General features: G+C 38.5%; 1 protein-coding gene and 4 long non-coding RNA genes across 5 annotated transcripts; all 5 read right to left on the bottom strand.

Moving 5' to 3' along the window:
• Positions 1-467: 467 nt before the first annotated feature.
• LOC113525489 (uncharacterized) lies at positions 468-7,488 on the bottom strand. Its single transcript, XM_053232767.1, has 11 exons — positions 7,446-7,488; positions 7,062-7,341; positions 6,815-6,969; positions 6,577-6,698; positions 5,270-5,331; positions 5,057-5,164; positions 4,683-4,861; positions 4,440-4,561; positions 4,273-4,334; positions 960-1,239; positions 468-737 (listed from the first exon to the last, which is right to left on the bottom strand). Exons 2-11 carry the CDS (start codon positions 7,169-7,171, stop codon positions 642-644), a joined length of 1,296 nt encoding a protein of 431 aa, XP_053088742.1. The 5' UTR covers positions 7,172-7,341; positions 7,446-7,488; the 3' UTR covers positions 468-641.
• Positions 7,489-10,062: 2,574 nt separating this feature from the next.
• On the bottom strand, positions 10,063-10,730 carry LOC128318038 (uncharacterized). Its single transcript, XR_008301478.1, has 3 exons — positions 10,688-10,730; positions 10,304-10,583; positions 10,063-10,211 (listed from the first exon to the last, which is right to left on the bottom strand). It is a non-coding gene; the product is annotated as an uncharacterized LOC128318038 (long non-coding RNA).
• Positions 10,731-11,683: 953 nt separating this feature from the next.
• On the bottom strand, positions 11,684-12,351 carry LOC117596826 (uncharacterized). Its single transcript, XR_008301477.1, has 3 exons — positions 12,309-12,351; positions 11,925-12,204; positions 11,684-11,832 (listed from the first exon to the last, which is right to left on the bottom strand). It is a non-coding gene; the product is annotated as an uncharacterized LOC117596826 (long non-coding RNA).
• Positions 12,352-13,304: 953 nt separating this feature from the next.
• Positions 13,305-13,972, bottom strand: LOC128318037 (uncharacterized). Its single transcript, XR_008301476.1, has 3 exons — positions 13,930-13,972; positions 13,546-13,825; positions 13,305-13,453 (listed from the first exon to the last, which is right to left on the bottom strand). It is a non-coding gene; the product is annotated as an uncharacterized LOC128318037 (long non-coding RNA).
• Positions 13,973-14,926: 954 nt separating this feature from the next.
• LOC128318036 (uncharacterized) lies at positions 14,927-15,594 on the bottom strand. The gene is made up of 3 exons (XR_008301475.1): positions 15,552-15,594; positions 15,168-15,447; positions 14,927-15,075 (listed from the first exon to the last, which is right to left on the bottom strand). It is a non-coding gene; the product is annotated as an uncharacterized LOC128318036 (long non-coding RNA).
• Positions 15,595-16,264: the final 670 nt, after the last annotated feature.

Below are 16,264 nucleotides of genomic sequence, written 5' to 3'. Positions count from 1 at the left end.
CGTCTCCCTTAGCCAAGCAGTTGTCACTGTGAGCTTTCAGAGGACCACCATCATCCCCAAAGAAATCATCTGTGTCCTGCCTCAATGACTTATTCATTATCATTATGAAATGCTTCAAGTGGCTAACACATAACAAATGTACACTTTTTCTCCTTTATGTATGTTTTAGTTATGTATGCTCGTTTCAGTAATAGGACTAGTCAATCCCCCTACTGAGAGGTGAGGGAAAACAGAGAACCTGAAGTATACAGTAGGTAATTTAGGGCGATCAAATCTGCACTTGTTTCTATGCAAATCTGATGGAAGGCTGATATTATTATAGTTCATCACAATTTATGACTGGGGTTAAAATAATGTTTTAATGTATCATAAATGTTATCAATATTAATCATTTTAATTGAAATTACAAATTACTTTGCTGCAACATGAAGCATTATACATAACAATTCGAAGTAGAATAATACCCATTTAGAAACATAATTTGATAAGCTTTATTATACATTTGAAGGTTGAAGGTATGAAGGTTAAATAAAATAAAATAAAATAAAATAGACAAATAAATAGAAAAAAGAAACTATGTTAAAATAGATTCCAATGTTTACAAGTCATGTTTTTGTTGTTATTTTACACTCAATCTGTTTTTAAAAGAGTCCATTTCGTGTTGTGTATTGAACATTGTAGGACCGTCTTCTGTTGTAGCGCCTCCTTAAACCAGCACAGCAGCCACACAGCAGACACTGAGAGAAATAGAGAGAAAGTTAAAAAAAAGAGAGACAAGGAGGAATACAGGAGAGATTCTGATTAGCTATTCTTGTTCCTGTAATTGTTAAAGTTAAATAAATAACTTTAGTCAGTGCCTGCAACTGATGCAAATATAGATAAATACAAAAATATATAAAGATTATTTATATTCTAACACACTAAATTTAGAGTTTAGAAGAGATTTAATTGACACTTACACAGAGCAGAATCCAGCACGGTATGAGAATAATGACTATACTGCAGGGGATAATGATGGCCAGGATCCATGCAGCATTTCCCCCAGAGGTGGTGTTGTGTGCTTGGACTGTGGGCCTCAGAACTACATGGACAGGGGGCGTTGTTTGAGCAGCAGGAGTGGTGAAGTTCAACAGGCCGCTAAAGTTGAGTATTGCAGAAAGAAATCCACTTGGTGTCCACTTGGTTTCACCTTCCACAAAGATGTATTCTGAATCAGCCACAACGACTGTACCATTAAACCTGGAGGAAAAGAAAAATACAAACTGAGTGTCCCATTCTGGTTTTAAAAAAAGAGTCTGTATTCAGTTCTGAAAAATAAATATATTAACTATGGCGTCCTGTGCCCCATGGCATTCATAGACAAAGTCCTTTGATTGTAAACTATTTAAAAATTACAGCTCTGAACTGTCTGTCACTGATAAAGCACCACTGATCAGTGATTAAATCTCCCATATAAAGCTTAACATGTTCTTTCTCACAGAGTCTTGGAAGCAGAGTGATGAATTTATTCATCTGGCACATTTTGCTCATTCCTGAACGCTACTTGTCTCTTCTCTGATTCTACAAACCCTAATGTACAGTATAAAATTCTTGTTGGGGTTCATGCCTAGTTGCTATAATGGCCTTTGCAGTCTCTTCTGTCCAGGTGACTGCTGTTAAAGTGTTTAAGTGGGTCTGATGGTCTGAGTGGTGTACAGTTGCATAGTTGAAAACCAAAACAAAGAGACACTGCTCTTTAATTCACATTGCCAGCAGGTTCTCCTCTTCCACCTGTTGCATAAACACTGGTGATTCTACTTTACAAAATGTGATTATAGAGACACAGACAACCATAGTCCAAGGTATTACAAATGCCAAGGTGACAACATCAAAGCAAAATTCAAAGTATAGTCATTAATAAAATAGTTATTTATGTCGTTAGTGACGTCTGGGTACATCGATCAGAGATCACCAAGAGTAATTTTATCTCAGTCAGTAATGTGGTCTGATGCCACCCCTGCATGGTGCAGTGACAAAATTTAATGCAGGTTAACATTGCTGAGTTGTATGTTGTGTAATATTAAGATATTAGATATTGTGTAAGTGTTATCTTGCAAACGGGGGCAGGTTTCTTAGGACACTTTTTCTTATTGACCTTGTCTGTGAAAGAGGTGCTGCTCTCCTGTTAAAGTATTTGTTAGTGTATGTCCTCCTTGACTTGCCAGGACCCAAGCAAACATACTAAAGCAACCATTTCCTAGCTGCCTTGAGACATCACATATACCGATCAGCCATAACATTAAAACCACCTGCCTAATATTGTGCTGATCCTCCTTGTGCCACCAAAACAGCTCTGACCCTTTGAGACGTGGACTCCACAAGACCTGGCAAGAAGATGTGTTCTGGTATCTGTCACCAATAAGTTAGCAGCAGATCCTATAAGTCCTGTAAGTTGTGAGTCCTGTAAGTTGCCTCCATGGCTTGGACTTGTTTGTCCAGCACATCCCACAGATGCTCGATCGGATTGAGATCTGGGGAATATGGAGCCCAAGTCAACACCTTGAACTCTTTGTCATGTTCCTCAAACCGTTCCTGAACAATTTTTGCCGTGTGGCAGGGCGCATTATCTTGCTGAAAGAGGCCACTGCCAATACATTTCTATGAAGGGGTGTACTTAGTCTGCAACAATGTTTAGGTAGTTGGTACATGTAAAAGTAACGGCCACATGAATGCTAGGACCCAAGATTTTCCAGCAGAACATTGTCCAGAGCATCACACTGCCTCCGCCAGCTTGCCTTCTTCCCATAATGCATCCTGGTGCCATCTTTTCCCCAGGTAAGTGACACACACGCACCCGGCCTTCCACATGATGTAAAAGATAACATGATTCATCAGACCAAGCCACCTTCTTCCATTGCTCCATGGTCCAGTTCTGATGCTCACGTGCCCATTGTAGGAGCTTTGGGTGGTGGACAGGGTCAGCATGGGCTCTCTGACCGCTCTGCAGCTACGCAGCTCCATACGCAGCAAGCTGCACTGCACTGTGTGTTCTGACACCTTTCTATCAGAGCAGCTTTAACTCTTTCAGCAGTTTGTGCTATAGTAGCTCTTCTGTGGGATCGGACCAGACGGACCTTCACTCCCCATGCGCATCAGTGAGTCTTGGGAGCCCATGACCCTGTCGCTGGTTCACTGGTTGTCCTTCCTTGGACCACTTTTGGTAGGTACTAACCACTGCGTACCGGGAACACCCCACAAGACCTGCTGCTTTGGCTTGCCCATTTTTCCTCCAACACATCAACTTCGAGAACTGACTGTTCACTTGCTGCCCAATATATCCCACCTTTTGACAGGTACCATTGTAACAAGATAATCAACATTATTCACTTCATCTGTCAGTGGTTTTAAGGTTATGGCTGATCCGGGTATGTTCCAACATACACACAGTGTCTGTCACACATAATGACAAAATATAATGGGAAAATTGTTTTAGAGCCATCTACATGTAAGATTCACATAGTTTTGATGTATTTTGTCACCATGAACTCCCTCAGCCAAGAACCAGAAACCATCTAACATGACTGCTCATATGACATTCCCAAAACCCCAATTTTCATCCAGGCTTTTGATTACATAGACCTTTTCAAAATCACACACAATGCTTTAAATAACCCAGACATTCACCTGATGATTTTGCAGTCTCGCTCCTGCCATTTGAGGGTGATGTTACTAAGCCTTGTTTATACTGTGCCTTATGTTCCCGGGTTTGAGTTTGTTTGCCTAGTTATAGAGTTTGATATAGCTTAGACCAGTCCAGTCCAGATTTATTGTGTTCTACATTTCTGAGTATCGATGATTTACACAATAAATTTACACTTCCATCCAACATGCTTGTACGAAAACCTCTATATTCTCCCACAATATTAACACAGTTCATGTTCAGTTTTTTCACCTGTATTAGTAAACTATTCTGTTGTTTGCTTTCTATCTCTGAAATTCTTGACAATCTGCTCATTCTAAAATTAGACTTGTTCCACCAGTTCTCATAAATGATGAAAGATCTGCTCACATTACTCAATGAAACCTTCCAGTTTAATGTAATGGCTCCAGAACAGACAGATTATCTAAATCAGTACATCAAAGATAACTTTTATTTTCTTCTTTAAAGACAATATCCAAAATGATGATAATGATAATAATAATAATAATAATAATAATATCCAAAATGACAATTTTGGATAATTTATGTTGTAAAGCAGCACTGGACTTGAGATGCAAAAAGAAGTAACTTACGTGTAGTTTGCTCGTGGGAAGACAAATGGAGTAGCAGGTTTATCATTCAGAATAGTGTTCAGCTAAAAATAGGGGATAAAAAAATATTTGAAATGAATATGGTCAAAGTAAATCTTATTTTACTGTGTAAAGTAATTTTGGGACAGAGAACAATGGCTTACACATACCAGGCTGTTGATGGTGTTTTGGATTAAATCATATGTTTCATTCCTCAGCTGAATGTCTTTGGAGATGGTCACATCACTGATTTGGAATCCAAAGCTGATAATGTATGAGTTGTTGTCAATTTCTAAAAGGAAGATAATAATAAAAAAATTATATCCAAAAGATTTTTAAGAAAATACATTACATTTAATGTATTTTAATTACAATTTAAGAATAGCTTAATAAAAATAAAAAGAGAGACTCACTCTGATAGGTGACATTCTGTATGCTCACAGGGTCGTTCAGTTTTTGTGTTGTAAGATCTCGTGCTCTTCTGATCTTTGCATCCAGCAGAGCATTTGCAGCTTTGAGAACCTCAGCCTCACTAGGTACTCTGGACAAGTTCTTAAAAACTAGACGAATGTATATCAGGACATTCCCCAATCTGAAGTAGGAGAAAAGATAAGATATAATTAATAAAATGCATCAAGAATAAGAGGGTAAATAACCAATCATAGCCAATGAATGAAAATTGAAAGGTTAGAATAAAATAGCCAAATCTGTTATTAATTATATATGATAGATATATCACACATGGATTAAAAATGCAGACTGGTGAAATTAATATCAGGACACTTACGTAGGTGTGCTCTGTGCTTTAAGCTCATTCAGGAAGGCTGCTGGTGTTTTGGTGTCTCCATCTTTGAAGTGGTACTTCATGTCACCATTAACCTGGTTTCCTGAACTCCTGTTATCAGTAGAAGAAAGCACAAATGTCACAATACAGTTTATTTTACAATAAGAATTACCAAAAGGTATTTTCAGAAGGGAATATATACTGCTGTGAACTTACGTGAAGAAAGAGCTCTGGGGTTGGAATGATTCTGCACCAGGTTTATTAAGAAGTGTGTTTAGCTGGAGAAAGAAAGATAATCAGTGTTTATGTGCGATATGAGTACATTCTGTAGTATTTGTGCAATGTCTTTTCTGTTACAAGTAAAATGGTTTTAATAGAAGAAATTAGAAATCATGTTATATTTTAAATTTGATTTTTAGAAAAAAAATTTAGATGTAAATGTTAAATTCATGTTGTTTTTTGTAAATACGGTACATCACAAGTGTATATACATACATACACACATATGTTGCACTACAAGAAATTTTGAACACAGGCAATAGCCACTACTTCTCCCACTGACCACATTAGGTCACCCAAATCCTGAATTCTGAACTGCTTTGCACCTCTGATGGCAATTTGCCATGGTAATATTTGCAGTCCACGTCTGACACTATTCTGGATTACTGTTTTTTTAAATAGGCTCTGCTGTTTTGTCTGCATCTGCCTTTTGACCTTTACCTGATTACCCCACCGTGAGTCTGCCTTGCCTCAGACAACACTGTATGTACAGTGTTGAATAACAGACTGTGTAATATTTGCAACTGTTTTTATTAAACTCTGCAGTTGGAGCCAACCTTGTCTCTAGACATTTGTTAGTGCAGGGATTCCCAATCATGTGGAGTTGCATGATTTACAAAGGGGGTCAGAAGAAAAACACACAATCTCCTCTTTTGTTTCATTAAGTTTTACAAATTAATATTATATAAGACCAGTCACAACCACAGGGGAAAGTTTTTTATATGAGATACAGATCTCTTTTGTTTAACAGCACTGTACATGAAATCACTACACATTTTACAGCTTGACTTAGAAACCTAACAGACAGGGATGTTTGGCTCTCATGTGCCATCTAATTAATGTTGCTATTAATCCTTTAAGCTAATTCAGGAAAGCTGTAAATAAGATAAAAATGCTGCTTGCACTGCCGCTGCTTCTGCACCTGTACACAAAGTAATATGTCCATTATAAACCAGACCCCTCTGCATTACGTCAGACTTCATAACATCACCCCGGTGTGTGTCATTTTCCTATAACAACACAACACTTCCCACTAGACTGGTAAGTCAGTGTAAGGAATATTCCTTTGGTTTTTATTCACTTACCTTAAATATACATATGTTAGTAACAAAATAAAGTATTCAAATGCTACAGTAGCCCTATAGTGTAAATCTGGAATTTAAAAAAATGTAGGCTGGTGAAGGATAGACGTCACAGAAACTTGATATTGTTCAGCTGATATGCACAGGGTCTTGTACACTCACAGCGTTGTTGATGATGCTCGACACTTGGTTGTAGGTGTCATTCCTGAGGTTTGGGTTCTTTGACATGCTCATGTTCCTGACGTTCCATGTGAAGATGACTGCATAGGAGGTGTTTGAAATTCCTGTGGAACAAATCAAATGAGTATTAGAATTGTTTACAAAATTATAGATTAGAAACTGATGGGACACTGATGTGAGGAGTTGTAGTGGTATAATGTCAATAGTAAAGAAAACATACTCTCATAGGTGAAGTTCAGCACTTTTACAGAGTCAGTGAGGTTTGTGAGTCGAGCACTCAGAAGAGACCGAATTGCACTGAGGACCAAACTCTCAGTGGGAACAGGAGAGGAGGAACTGAAGACCATCCTGGTCTGAACCACAGCTGAACCAGATCTGAAAAGACCAATTATTCTGGCTGTTATTTTCTCAGAATCAGGATAAAAATTGAATTTTGAATTTCATGCACATGTTGGATATGAACATACACTATTGATGGAGCTGCTACTGACGTCAAAGCGACATGTCTTGTAGTTGCTGGAGAAGCCGTTGTAGACGACACTGAAAGAGAAACAATTTTGTAACAGGCACAGTCCATAAAACCTGCTAGGACTGGCAACTGAAAATATGATAACAGGTGTGATACAAGATATTTTTAATGGCATACCATTCTGTATCATGAGCCTATTGAGGAAGGCTGCTGGTGTTTTAGTGTCTCCATCTTGGAAGTGGTACTCCATGTCACCATTAACCTGGTTTTCTGAACTCCTGTTATCAGTAGAAGGAAGTACAAATCTCACAATACAATTTACTTTACCATAAGAATTACAGACCGTCATTTCCGAGGAGAGATGATACTGCTGTGAACTTACATGAAGAAAGAGCTCTGAGGTTCAAATGGTTCTGCACCGGCTTCATTTAGAAGAGTGTTTAGCTGCAGATGGGAAGATAATCAGGTTTTATGTGAGATGCAGGAACAATTCGTTGTACAGTTTGTCTAAACTTTCTGCTGTTACAGTTGAAAATTATTTTATAAGTTTTCTATTGAAGAATATAGACATCGTGTTGTATTTTAAAGTAGATTTTTAGAATTAATTCAAGGTATAAATGTTAGATTAATTTTGGGCTTTGGAAATACACCACATTTTTAAAGACAGGTTGTACTACAATAAATTTTGAACACAGGAAAGCAACAGCCACTACCTGTACTTCTCCCACTGACCACATGAGGTCAGGCTAATCCTATAATATGAGCTGCATTGCACACCTGGTGGTAAATGCCTTCATTTATGTCCTAATTTATGGAGCATATTTGACGTCTGTCGTTGCCGTCGCGCCGCTATTTGTCATAGTGCATTATTGACCCTTTTCAGTCGGCCCATTGCAGTCCCATATTTAATTACTGTTTTTTATTCTGCTCTGCTGTTTTGTCTGCATCTGCTTTCTAGTGTTTTGACCTTTGCCTGATTACTGCACTGTGAGTCTGCGCTGCCTCAGATAGTCCTGTATTTACTGTGATGACTTTTGGAATATTTTTGATTTTTGCAAGTGTTTTTTATTCAACACTGCAAATGTAATGAGCCCATCTCTGAATAAGTTAGAGCGGTGTTATGCACATGGCCTTGTACACTCACAGCGTTGTTGATGATGCTCTTCACTTGCTTGTAGGTGTCATTCCTGAGCTCAGGGTTCTCTGGCATGCTGATGTTACTGATGTTGAATGTGAAGTTGACTGCATAGGAGGTGTCTGAAATTTCTGTGGAACAAATAAATTGTGCTTTAGAACGGCTGATAAATAATTCACATTGATGAGACCATAATTTGTAAAGTATGTAATTGTGTTATTAGTAAAGAAAACATACTCTCATAGGTGAAGTTCAGCACTTTTACAGAGTCAGTGAGGTTTGTGAGTCGAGCACTCAGAAGAGACCGAATTGCACTGAGGACCAAACTCTCAGTGGGAACAGGAGAGGAGGAACTGAAGACCATCCTGGTCTGAACCACAGCTGAACCAGATCTGAAAAGACCAATTATTCTGGCTGTTATTTTCTCAGAATCAGGATAAAAATTGAATTTTGAATTTCATGCACATGTTGGATATGAACATACACTATTGATGGAGCTGCTACTGACGTCAAAGCGACATGTCTTGTAGTTGCTGGAGAAGCCGTTGTAGACGACACTGAAAGAGAAACAATTTTGTAACAGGTACAGTCCATAAAACCTGCTAGGACTGGCAACTGAAAATATGATAACAGGTGTGATACAAGATATTTTTAATGGCATACCATTCTGTATCATGAGCCTATTGAGGAAGGCTGCTGGTGTTTTAGTGTCTCCATCTTGGAAGTGGTACTCCATGTCACCATTAACCTGGTTTTCTGAACTCCTGTTATCAGTAGAAGGAAGTACAAATCTCACAATACAATTTACTTTACCATAAGAATTACAGACCGTCATTTCCGAGGAGAGATGATACTGCTGTGAACTTACATGAAGAAAGAGCTCTGAGGTTCAAATGGTTCTGCACCGGCTTCATTTAGAAGAGTGTTTAGCTGCAGATGGGAAGATAATCAGGTTTTATGTGAGATGCAGGAACAATTCGTTGTACAGTTTGTCTAAACTTTCTCCTGTTACAGTTGAAAATTATTTTATAAGTTTTCTATTGAAGAATATAGACATCGTGTTGTATTTTAAAGTAGATTTTTAGAATGAATTCAAGGTATAAATGTTAGATTAATTTTGGGCTTTGGAAATACACCACATTTTTAAAGACAGGTTGTACTACAATAAATTTTGAACACAGGAAAGCAACAGCCACTACCTGTACTTCTCCCACTGACCACATGAGGTCAGGCTAATCCTATAATATGAGCTGCATTGCACACCTGGTGGTAAATGCCTTCATTTATGTCCTAATTTATGGAGCATATTTGACGTCTGTCGTTGCCGTCGCGCCGCTATTTGTCATAGTGCATTATTGACCCTTTTCAGTCGGCCCATTGCAGTCCCATATTTAATTACTGTTTTTTATTCTGCTCTGCTGTTTTGTCTGCATCTGCTTTCTAGTGTTTTGACCTTTGCCTGATTACTGCACTGAGAGTCTGCGCTGCCTCAGATAGTCCTGTATTTACTGTGATGACTTTTGGAATATTTTTGATTTTTGCAAGTGTTTTTTATTCAACACTGCAAATGTAATGAGCCCATCTCTGAATAAGTTAGAGCGGTGTTATGCACATGGCCTTGTACACTCACAGCGTTGTTGATGATGCTCTTCACTTGCTTGTAGGTGTCATTCCTGAGCTCAGGGTTCTCTGGCATGCTGATGTTACTGATGTTGAATGTGAAGTTGACTGCATAGGAGGTGTCTGAAATTTCTGTGGAACAAATAAATTGTGCTTTAGAACGGCTGATAAATAATTCACATTGATGAGACCATAATTTGTAAAGTATGTAATTGTGTTATTAGTAAAGAAAACATACTCTCATAGGTGAAGTTCAGCACTTTTACAGAGTCAGTGAGGTTTGTGAGTCGAGCACTCAGAAGAGACCGAATTGCACTGAGGACCAAACTCTCAGTGGGAACAGGAGAGGAGGAACTGAAGACCATCCTGGTCTGAACCACAGCTGAACCAGATCTGAAAAGACCAATTATTCTGGCTGTTATTTTCTCAGAATCAGGATAAAAATTGAATTTTGAATTTCATGCACATGTTGGATATGAACATACACTATTGATGGAGCTGCTACTGACGTCAAAGCGACATGTCTTGTAGTTGCTGGAGAAGCCGTTGTAGACGACACTGAAAGAGAAACAATTTTGTAACAGGCACAGTCCATAAAACCTGCTAGGACTGGCAACTGAAAATATGATAACAGGTGTGATACAAGATATTTTTAATGGCATACCATTCTGTATCATGAGCCTATTGAGGAAGGCTGCTGGTGTTTTAGTGTCTCCATCTTGGAAGTGGTACTCCATGTCACCATTAACCTGGTTTTCTGAACTCCTGTTATCAGTAGAAGGAAGTACAAATCTCACAATACAATTTACTTTACCATAAGAATTACAGACCGTCATTTCCGAGGAGAGATGATACTGCTGTGAACTTACATGAAGAAAGAGCTCTGAGGTTCAAATGGTTCTGCACCGGCTTCATTTAGAAGAGTGTTTAGCTGCAGATGGGAAGATAATCAGGTTTTATGTGAGATGCAGGAACAATTCGTTGTACAGTTTGTCTAAACTTTCTCCTGTTACAGTTGAAAATTATTTTATAAGTTTTCTATTGAAGAATATAGACATCGTGTTGTATTTTAAAGTAGATTTTTAGAATGAATTCAAGGTATAAATGTTAGATTAATTTTGGGCTTTGGAAATACACCACATTTTTAAAGACAGGTTGTACTACAATAAATTTTGAACACAGGAAAGCAACAGCCACTACCTGTACTTCTCCCACTGACCACATGAGGTCAGGCTAATCCTATAATATGAGCTGCATTGCACACCTGGTGGTAAATGCCTTCATTTATGTCCTAATTTATGGAGCATATTTGACGTCTGTCGTTGCCGTCGCGCCGCTATTTGTCATAGTGCATTATTGACCCTTTTCAGTCGGCCCATTGCAGTCCCATATTTAATTACTGTTTTTTATTCTGCTCTGCTGTTTTGTCTGCATCTGCTTTCTAGTGTTTTGACCTTTGCCTGATTACTGCACTGTGAGTCTGCGCTGCCTCAGATAGTCCTGTATTTACTGTGATGACTTTTGGAATATTTTTGATTTTTGCAAGTGTTTTTTATTCAACACTGCAAATGTAATGAGCCCATCTCTGAATAAGTTAGAGCGGTGTTATGCACATGGCCTTGTACACTCACAGCGTTGTTGATGATGCTCTTCACTTGCTTGTAGGTGTCGTTCCTGAGCTCAGGGTTCTCTGGCATGCTGATGTTACTGATGTTGAATGTGAAGTTGACTGCATAGGAGGTGTCTGAAATTTCTGTGGAACAAATAAATTGTGCTTTAGAACGGCTGATAAATAATTCACATTGATGAGACCATAATTTGTAAAGTATGTAATTGTGTTATTAGTAAAGAAAACATACTCTCATAGGTGAAGTTCAGCACTTTTACAGAGTCAGTGAGGTTTGTGAGTCGAGCACTCAGAAGAGACCGAATTGCACTGAGGACCAAACTCTCAGTGGGAACAGGAGAGGAGGAACTGAAGACCATCCTGGTCTGAACCACAGCTGAACCAGATCTGAAAAGACCAATTATTCTGGCTGTTATTTTCTCAGAATCAGGATAAAAATTGAATTTTGAATTTCATGCACATGTTGGATATGAACATACACTATTGATGGAGCTGCTACTGACGTCAAAGCGACATGTCTTGTAGTTGCTGGAGAAGCCGTTGTAGACGACACTGAAAGAGAAACAATTTTGTAACAGGCACAGTCCATAAAACCTGCTAGGACTGGCAACTGAAAATATGATAACAGGTGTGATACAAGATATTTTTAATGGCATACCATTCTGTATCATGAGCCTATTGAGGAAGGCTGCTGGTGTTTTAGTGTCTCCATCTTGGAAGTGGTACTCCATGTCACCATTAACCTGGTTTTCTGAACTCCTGTTATCAGTAGAAGGAAGTACAAATCTCACAATACAATTTACTTTACCATAAGAATTACAGACCGTCATTTCCGAGGAGAGATGATACTGCTGTGAACTTACATGAAGAAAGAGCTCTGAGGTTCAAATGGTTCTGCACCGGCTTCATTTAGAAGAGTGTTTAGCTGCAGATGGGAAGATAATCAGGTTTTATGTGAGATGCAGGAACAATTCGTTGTACAGTTTGTCTAAACTTTCTCCTGTTACAGTTGAAAATTATTTTATAAGTTTTCTATTGAAGAATATAGACATCGTGTTGTATTTTAAAGTAGATTTTTAGAATGAATTCAAGGTATAAATGTTAGATTAATTTTGGGCTTTGGAAATACACCACATTTTTAAAGACAGGTTGTACTACAATAAATTTTGAACACAGGAAAGCAACAGCCACTACCTGTACTTCTCCCACTGACCACATGAGGTCAGGCTAATCCTATAATATGAGCTGCATTGCACACCTGGTGGTAAATGCCTTGATTTATGTCCTAATTTATGGAGCATATTTGACGTCTGTCGTTGCCGTCGCGCCGCTATTTGTCATAGTGCATTATTGACCCTTTTCAGTCGGCCCATTGCAGTCCCATATTTAATTACTGTTTTTTATTCTGCTCTGCTGTTTTGTCTGCATCTGCTTTCTAGTGTTTTGACCTTTGCCTGATTACTGCACTGAGAGTCTGCGCTGCCTCAGATAGTCCTGTATTTACTGTGATGACTTTTGGAATATTTTTGATTTTTGCAAGTGTTTTTTATTCAACACTGCAAATGTAATGAGCCCATCTCTGAATAAGTTAGAGCGGTGTTATGCACATGGCCTTGTACACTCACAGCGTTGTTGATGATGCTCTTCACTTGCTTGTAGGTGTCATTCCTGAGCTCAGGGTTCTCTGGCATGCTGATGTTACTGATGTTGAATGTGAAGTTGACTGCATAGGAGGTGTCTGAAATTTCTGTGGAACAAATAAATTGTGCTTTAGAACGGCTGATAAATAATTCACATTGATGAGACCATAATTTGTAAAGTATGTAATTGTGTTATTAGTAAAGAAAACATACTCTCATAGGTGAAGTTCAGCACTTTTACAGAGTCAGTGAGGTTTGTGAGTCGAGCACTCAGAAGAGACCGAATTGCACTGAGGACCAAACTCTCAGTGGGAACAGGAGAGGAGGAACTGAAGACCATCCTGGTCTGAACCACAGCTGAACCAGATCTGAAAAGACCAATTATTCTGGCTGTTATTTTCTCAGAATCAGGATAAAAATTGAATTTTGAATTTCATGCACATGTTGGATATGAACATACACTATTGATGGAGCTGCTACTGACGTCAAAGCGACATGTCTTGTAGTTGCTGGAGAAGCCGTTGTAGACGACACTGAAAGAGAAACAATTTTGTAACAGGCACAGTCCATAAAACCTGCTAGGACTGGCAACTGAAAATATGATAACAGGTGTGATACAAGATATTTTTAATGGCATACCATTCTGTATCATGAGCCTATTGAGGAAGGCTGCTGGTGTTTTAGTGTCTCCATCTTGGAAGTGGTACTCCATGTCACCATTAACCTGGTTTTCTGAACTCCTGTTATCAGTAGAAGGAAGTACAAATCTCACAATACAATTTACTTTACCATAAGAATTACAGACCGTCATTTCCGAGGAGAGATGATACTGCTGTGAACTTACATGAAGAAAGAGCTCTGAGGTTCAAATGGTTCTGCACCGGCTTCATTTAGAAGAGTGTTTAGCTGCAGATGGGAAGATAATCAGGTTTTATGTGAGATGTAGGAACAATTCGTTGTACAGTTTGTCTAAACTTTCTCCTGTTACAGTTGAAAATTATTTTATAAGTTTTCTATTGAAGAATATAGACATCGTGTTGTATTTTAAAGTAGATTTTTAGAATGAATTTAAGGTATAAATGTTAGATTAATTTTGGGCTTTGGAAATACACCACATTTTTAAAGACAGGTTGTACTACAATAAATTTTGAACACAGGAAAGCAACAGCCACTACCTGTACTTCTCCCACTGACCACATGAGGTCAGGCTAATCCTATAATATGAGCTGCATTGCACACCTGGTGGTAAATGCCTTCATTTATGTCCTAATTTATGGAGCATATTTGACGTCTGTCGTTGCCGTCGCGCCGCTATTTGTCATAGTGCATTATTGACCCTTTTCAGTCGGCCCATTGCAGTCCCATATTTAATTACTGTTTTTTATTCTGCTCTGCTGTTTTGTCTGCATCTGCTTTCTAGTGTTTTGACCTTTGCCTGATTACTGCACTGAGAGTCTGCGCTGCCTCAGATAGTCCTGTATTTACTGTGATGACTTTTGGAATATTTTTGATTTTTGCAAGTGTTTTTTTATTCAACACTGCAAATGTAATGAGCCCATCTCTGAATAAGTTAGAGCGGTGTTATGCACATGGCCTTGTACACTCACAGCGTTGTTGATGATGCTCTTCACTTGCTTGTAGGTGTCATTCCTGAGCTCAGGGTTCTCTGGCATGCTGATGTTACTGATGTTGAATGTGAAGTTGACTGCATAGGAGGTGTCTGAAATTTCTGTGGAACAAATAAATTGTGCTTTAGAACGGCTGATAAATAATTCACATTGATGAGACCATAATTTGTAAAGTATGTAATTGTGTTATTAGTAAAGAAAACATACTCTCATAGGTGAAGTTCAGCACTTTTACAGAGTCAGTGAGGTTTGTGAGTCGAGCACTCAGAAGAGACCGAATTGCACTGAGGACCAAACTCTCAGTGGGAACAGGAGAGGAGGAACTGAAGACCATCCTGGTCTGAACCACAGCTGAACCAGATCTGAAAAGACCAATTATTCTGGCTGTTATTTTCTCAGAATCAGGATAAAAATTGAATTTTGAATTTCATGCACATGTTGGATATGAACATACACTATTGATGGAGCTGCTACTGACGTCAAAGCGACATGTCTTGTAGTTGCTGGAGAAGCCGTTGTAGACGACACTGAAAGAGAAACAATTTTGTAACAGGCACAGTCCATAAAACCTGCTAGGACTGGCAACTGAAAATATGATAACAGGTGTGATACAAGATATTTTTAATGGCATACCATTCTGTATCATGAGCCTATTGAGGAAGGCTGCTGGTGTTTTAGTGTCTCCATCTTGGAAGTGGTACTCCATGTCACCATTAACCTGGTTTTCTGAACTCCTGTTATCAGTAGAAGGAAGTACAAATCTCACAATACAATTTACTTTACCATAAGAATTACAGACCGTCATTTCCGAGGAGAGATGATACTGCTGTGAACTTACATGAAGAAAGAGCTCTGAGGTTCAAATGGTTCTGCACCGGCTTCATTTAGAAGAGTGTTTAGCTGCAGATGGGAAGATAATCAGGTTTTATGTGAGATGTAGGAACAATTCGTTGTACAGTTTGTCTAAACTTTCTCCTGTTACAGTTGAAAATTATTTTATAAGTTTTCTATTGAAGAATATAGACATCGTGTTGTATTTTAAAGTAGATTTTTAGAATGAATTTAAGGTATAAATGTTAGATTAATTTTGGGCTTTGGAAATACACCACATTTTTAAAGACAGGTTGTACTACAATAAATTTTGAACACAGGAAAGCAACAGCCACTACCTGTACTTCTCCCACTGACCACATGAGGTCAGGCTAATCCTATAATATGAGCTGCATTGCACACCTGGTGGTAAATGCCTTCATTTATGTCCTAATTTATGGAGCATATTTGACGTCTGTCGTTGCCGTCGCGCCGCTATTTGTCATAGTGCATTATTGACCCTTTTCAGTCGGCCCATTGCAGTCCCATATTTAATTACTGTTTTTTATTCTGCTCTGCTGTTTTGTCTGCATCTGCTTTCTAGTGTTTTGACCTTTGCCTGATTACTGCACTGTGAGTCTGCGCTGCCTCAGATAGTCCTGTATTTACTGTGATGACTTTTGGAATATTTTTGATTTTTGCAAGTGTTTTTTTATTCAACACTGCAAATGTAATGAGCCC

The sequence above is a fragment of the Pangasianodon hypophthalmus genome, chromosome 3 (genome assembly GCF_027358585.1).
Source record: "Pangasianodon hypophthalmus isolate fPanHyp1 chromosome 3, fPanHyp1.pri, whole genome shotgun sequence".
NCBI lineage: Eukaryota > Metazoa > Chordata > Actinopteri > Siluriformes > Pangasiidae > Pangasianodon > Pangasianodon hypophthalmus.
This window is presented reverse-complemented; position numbering and strand designations above follow the sequence as displayed.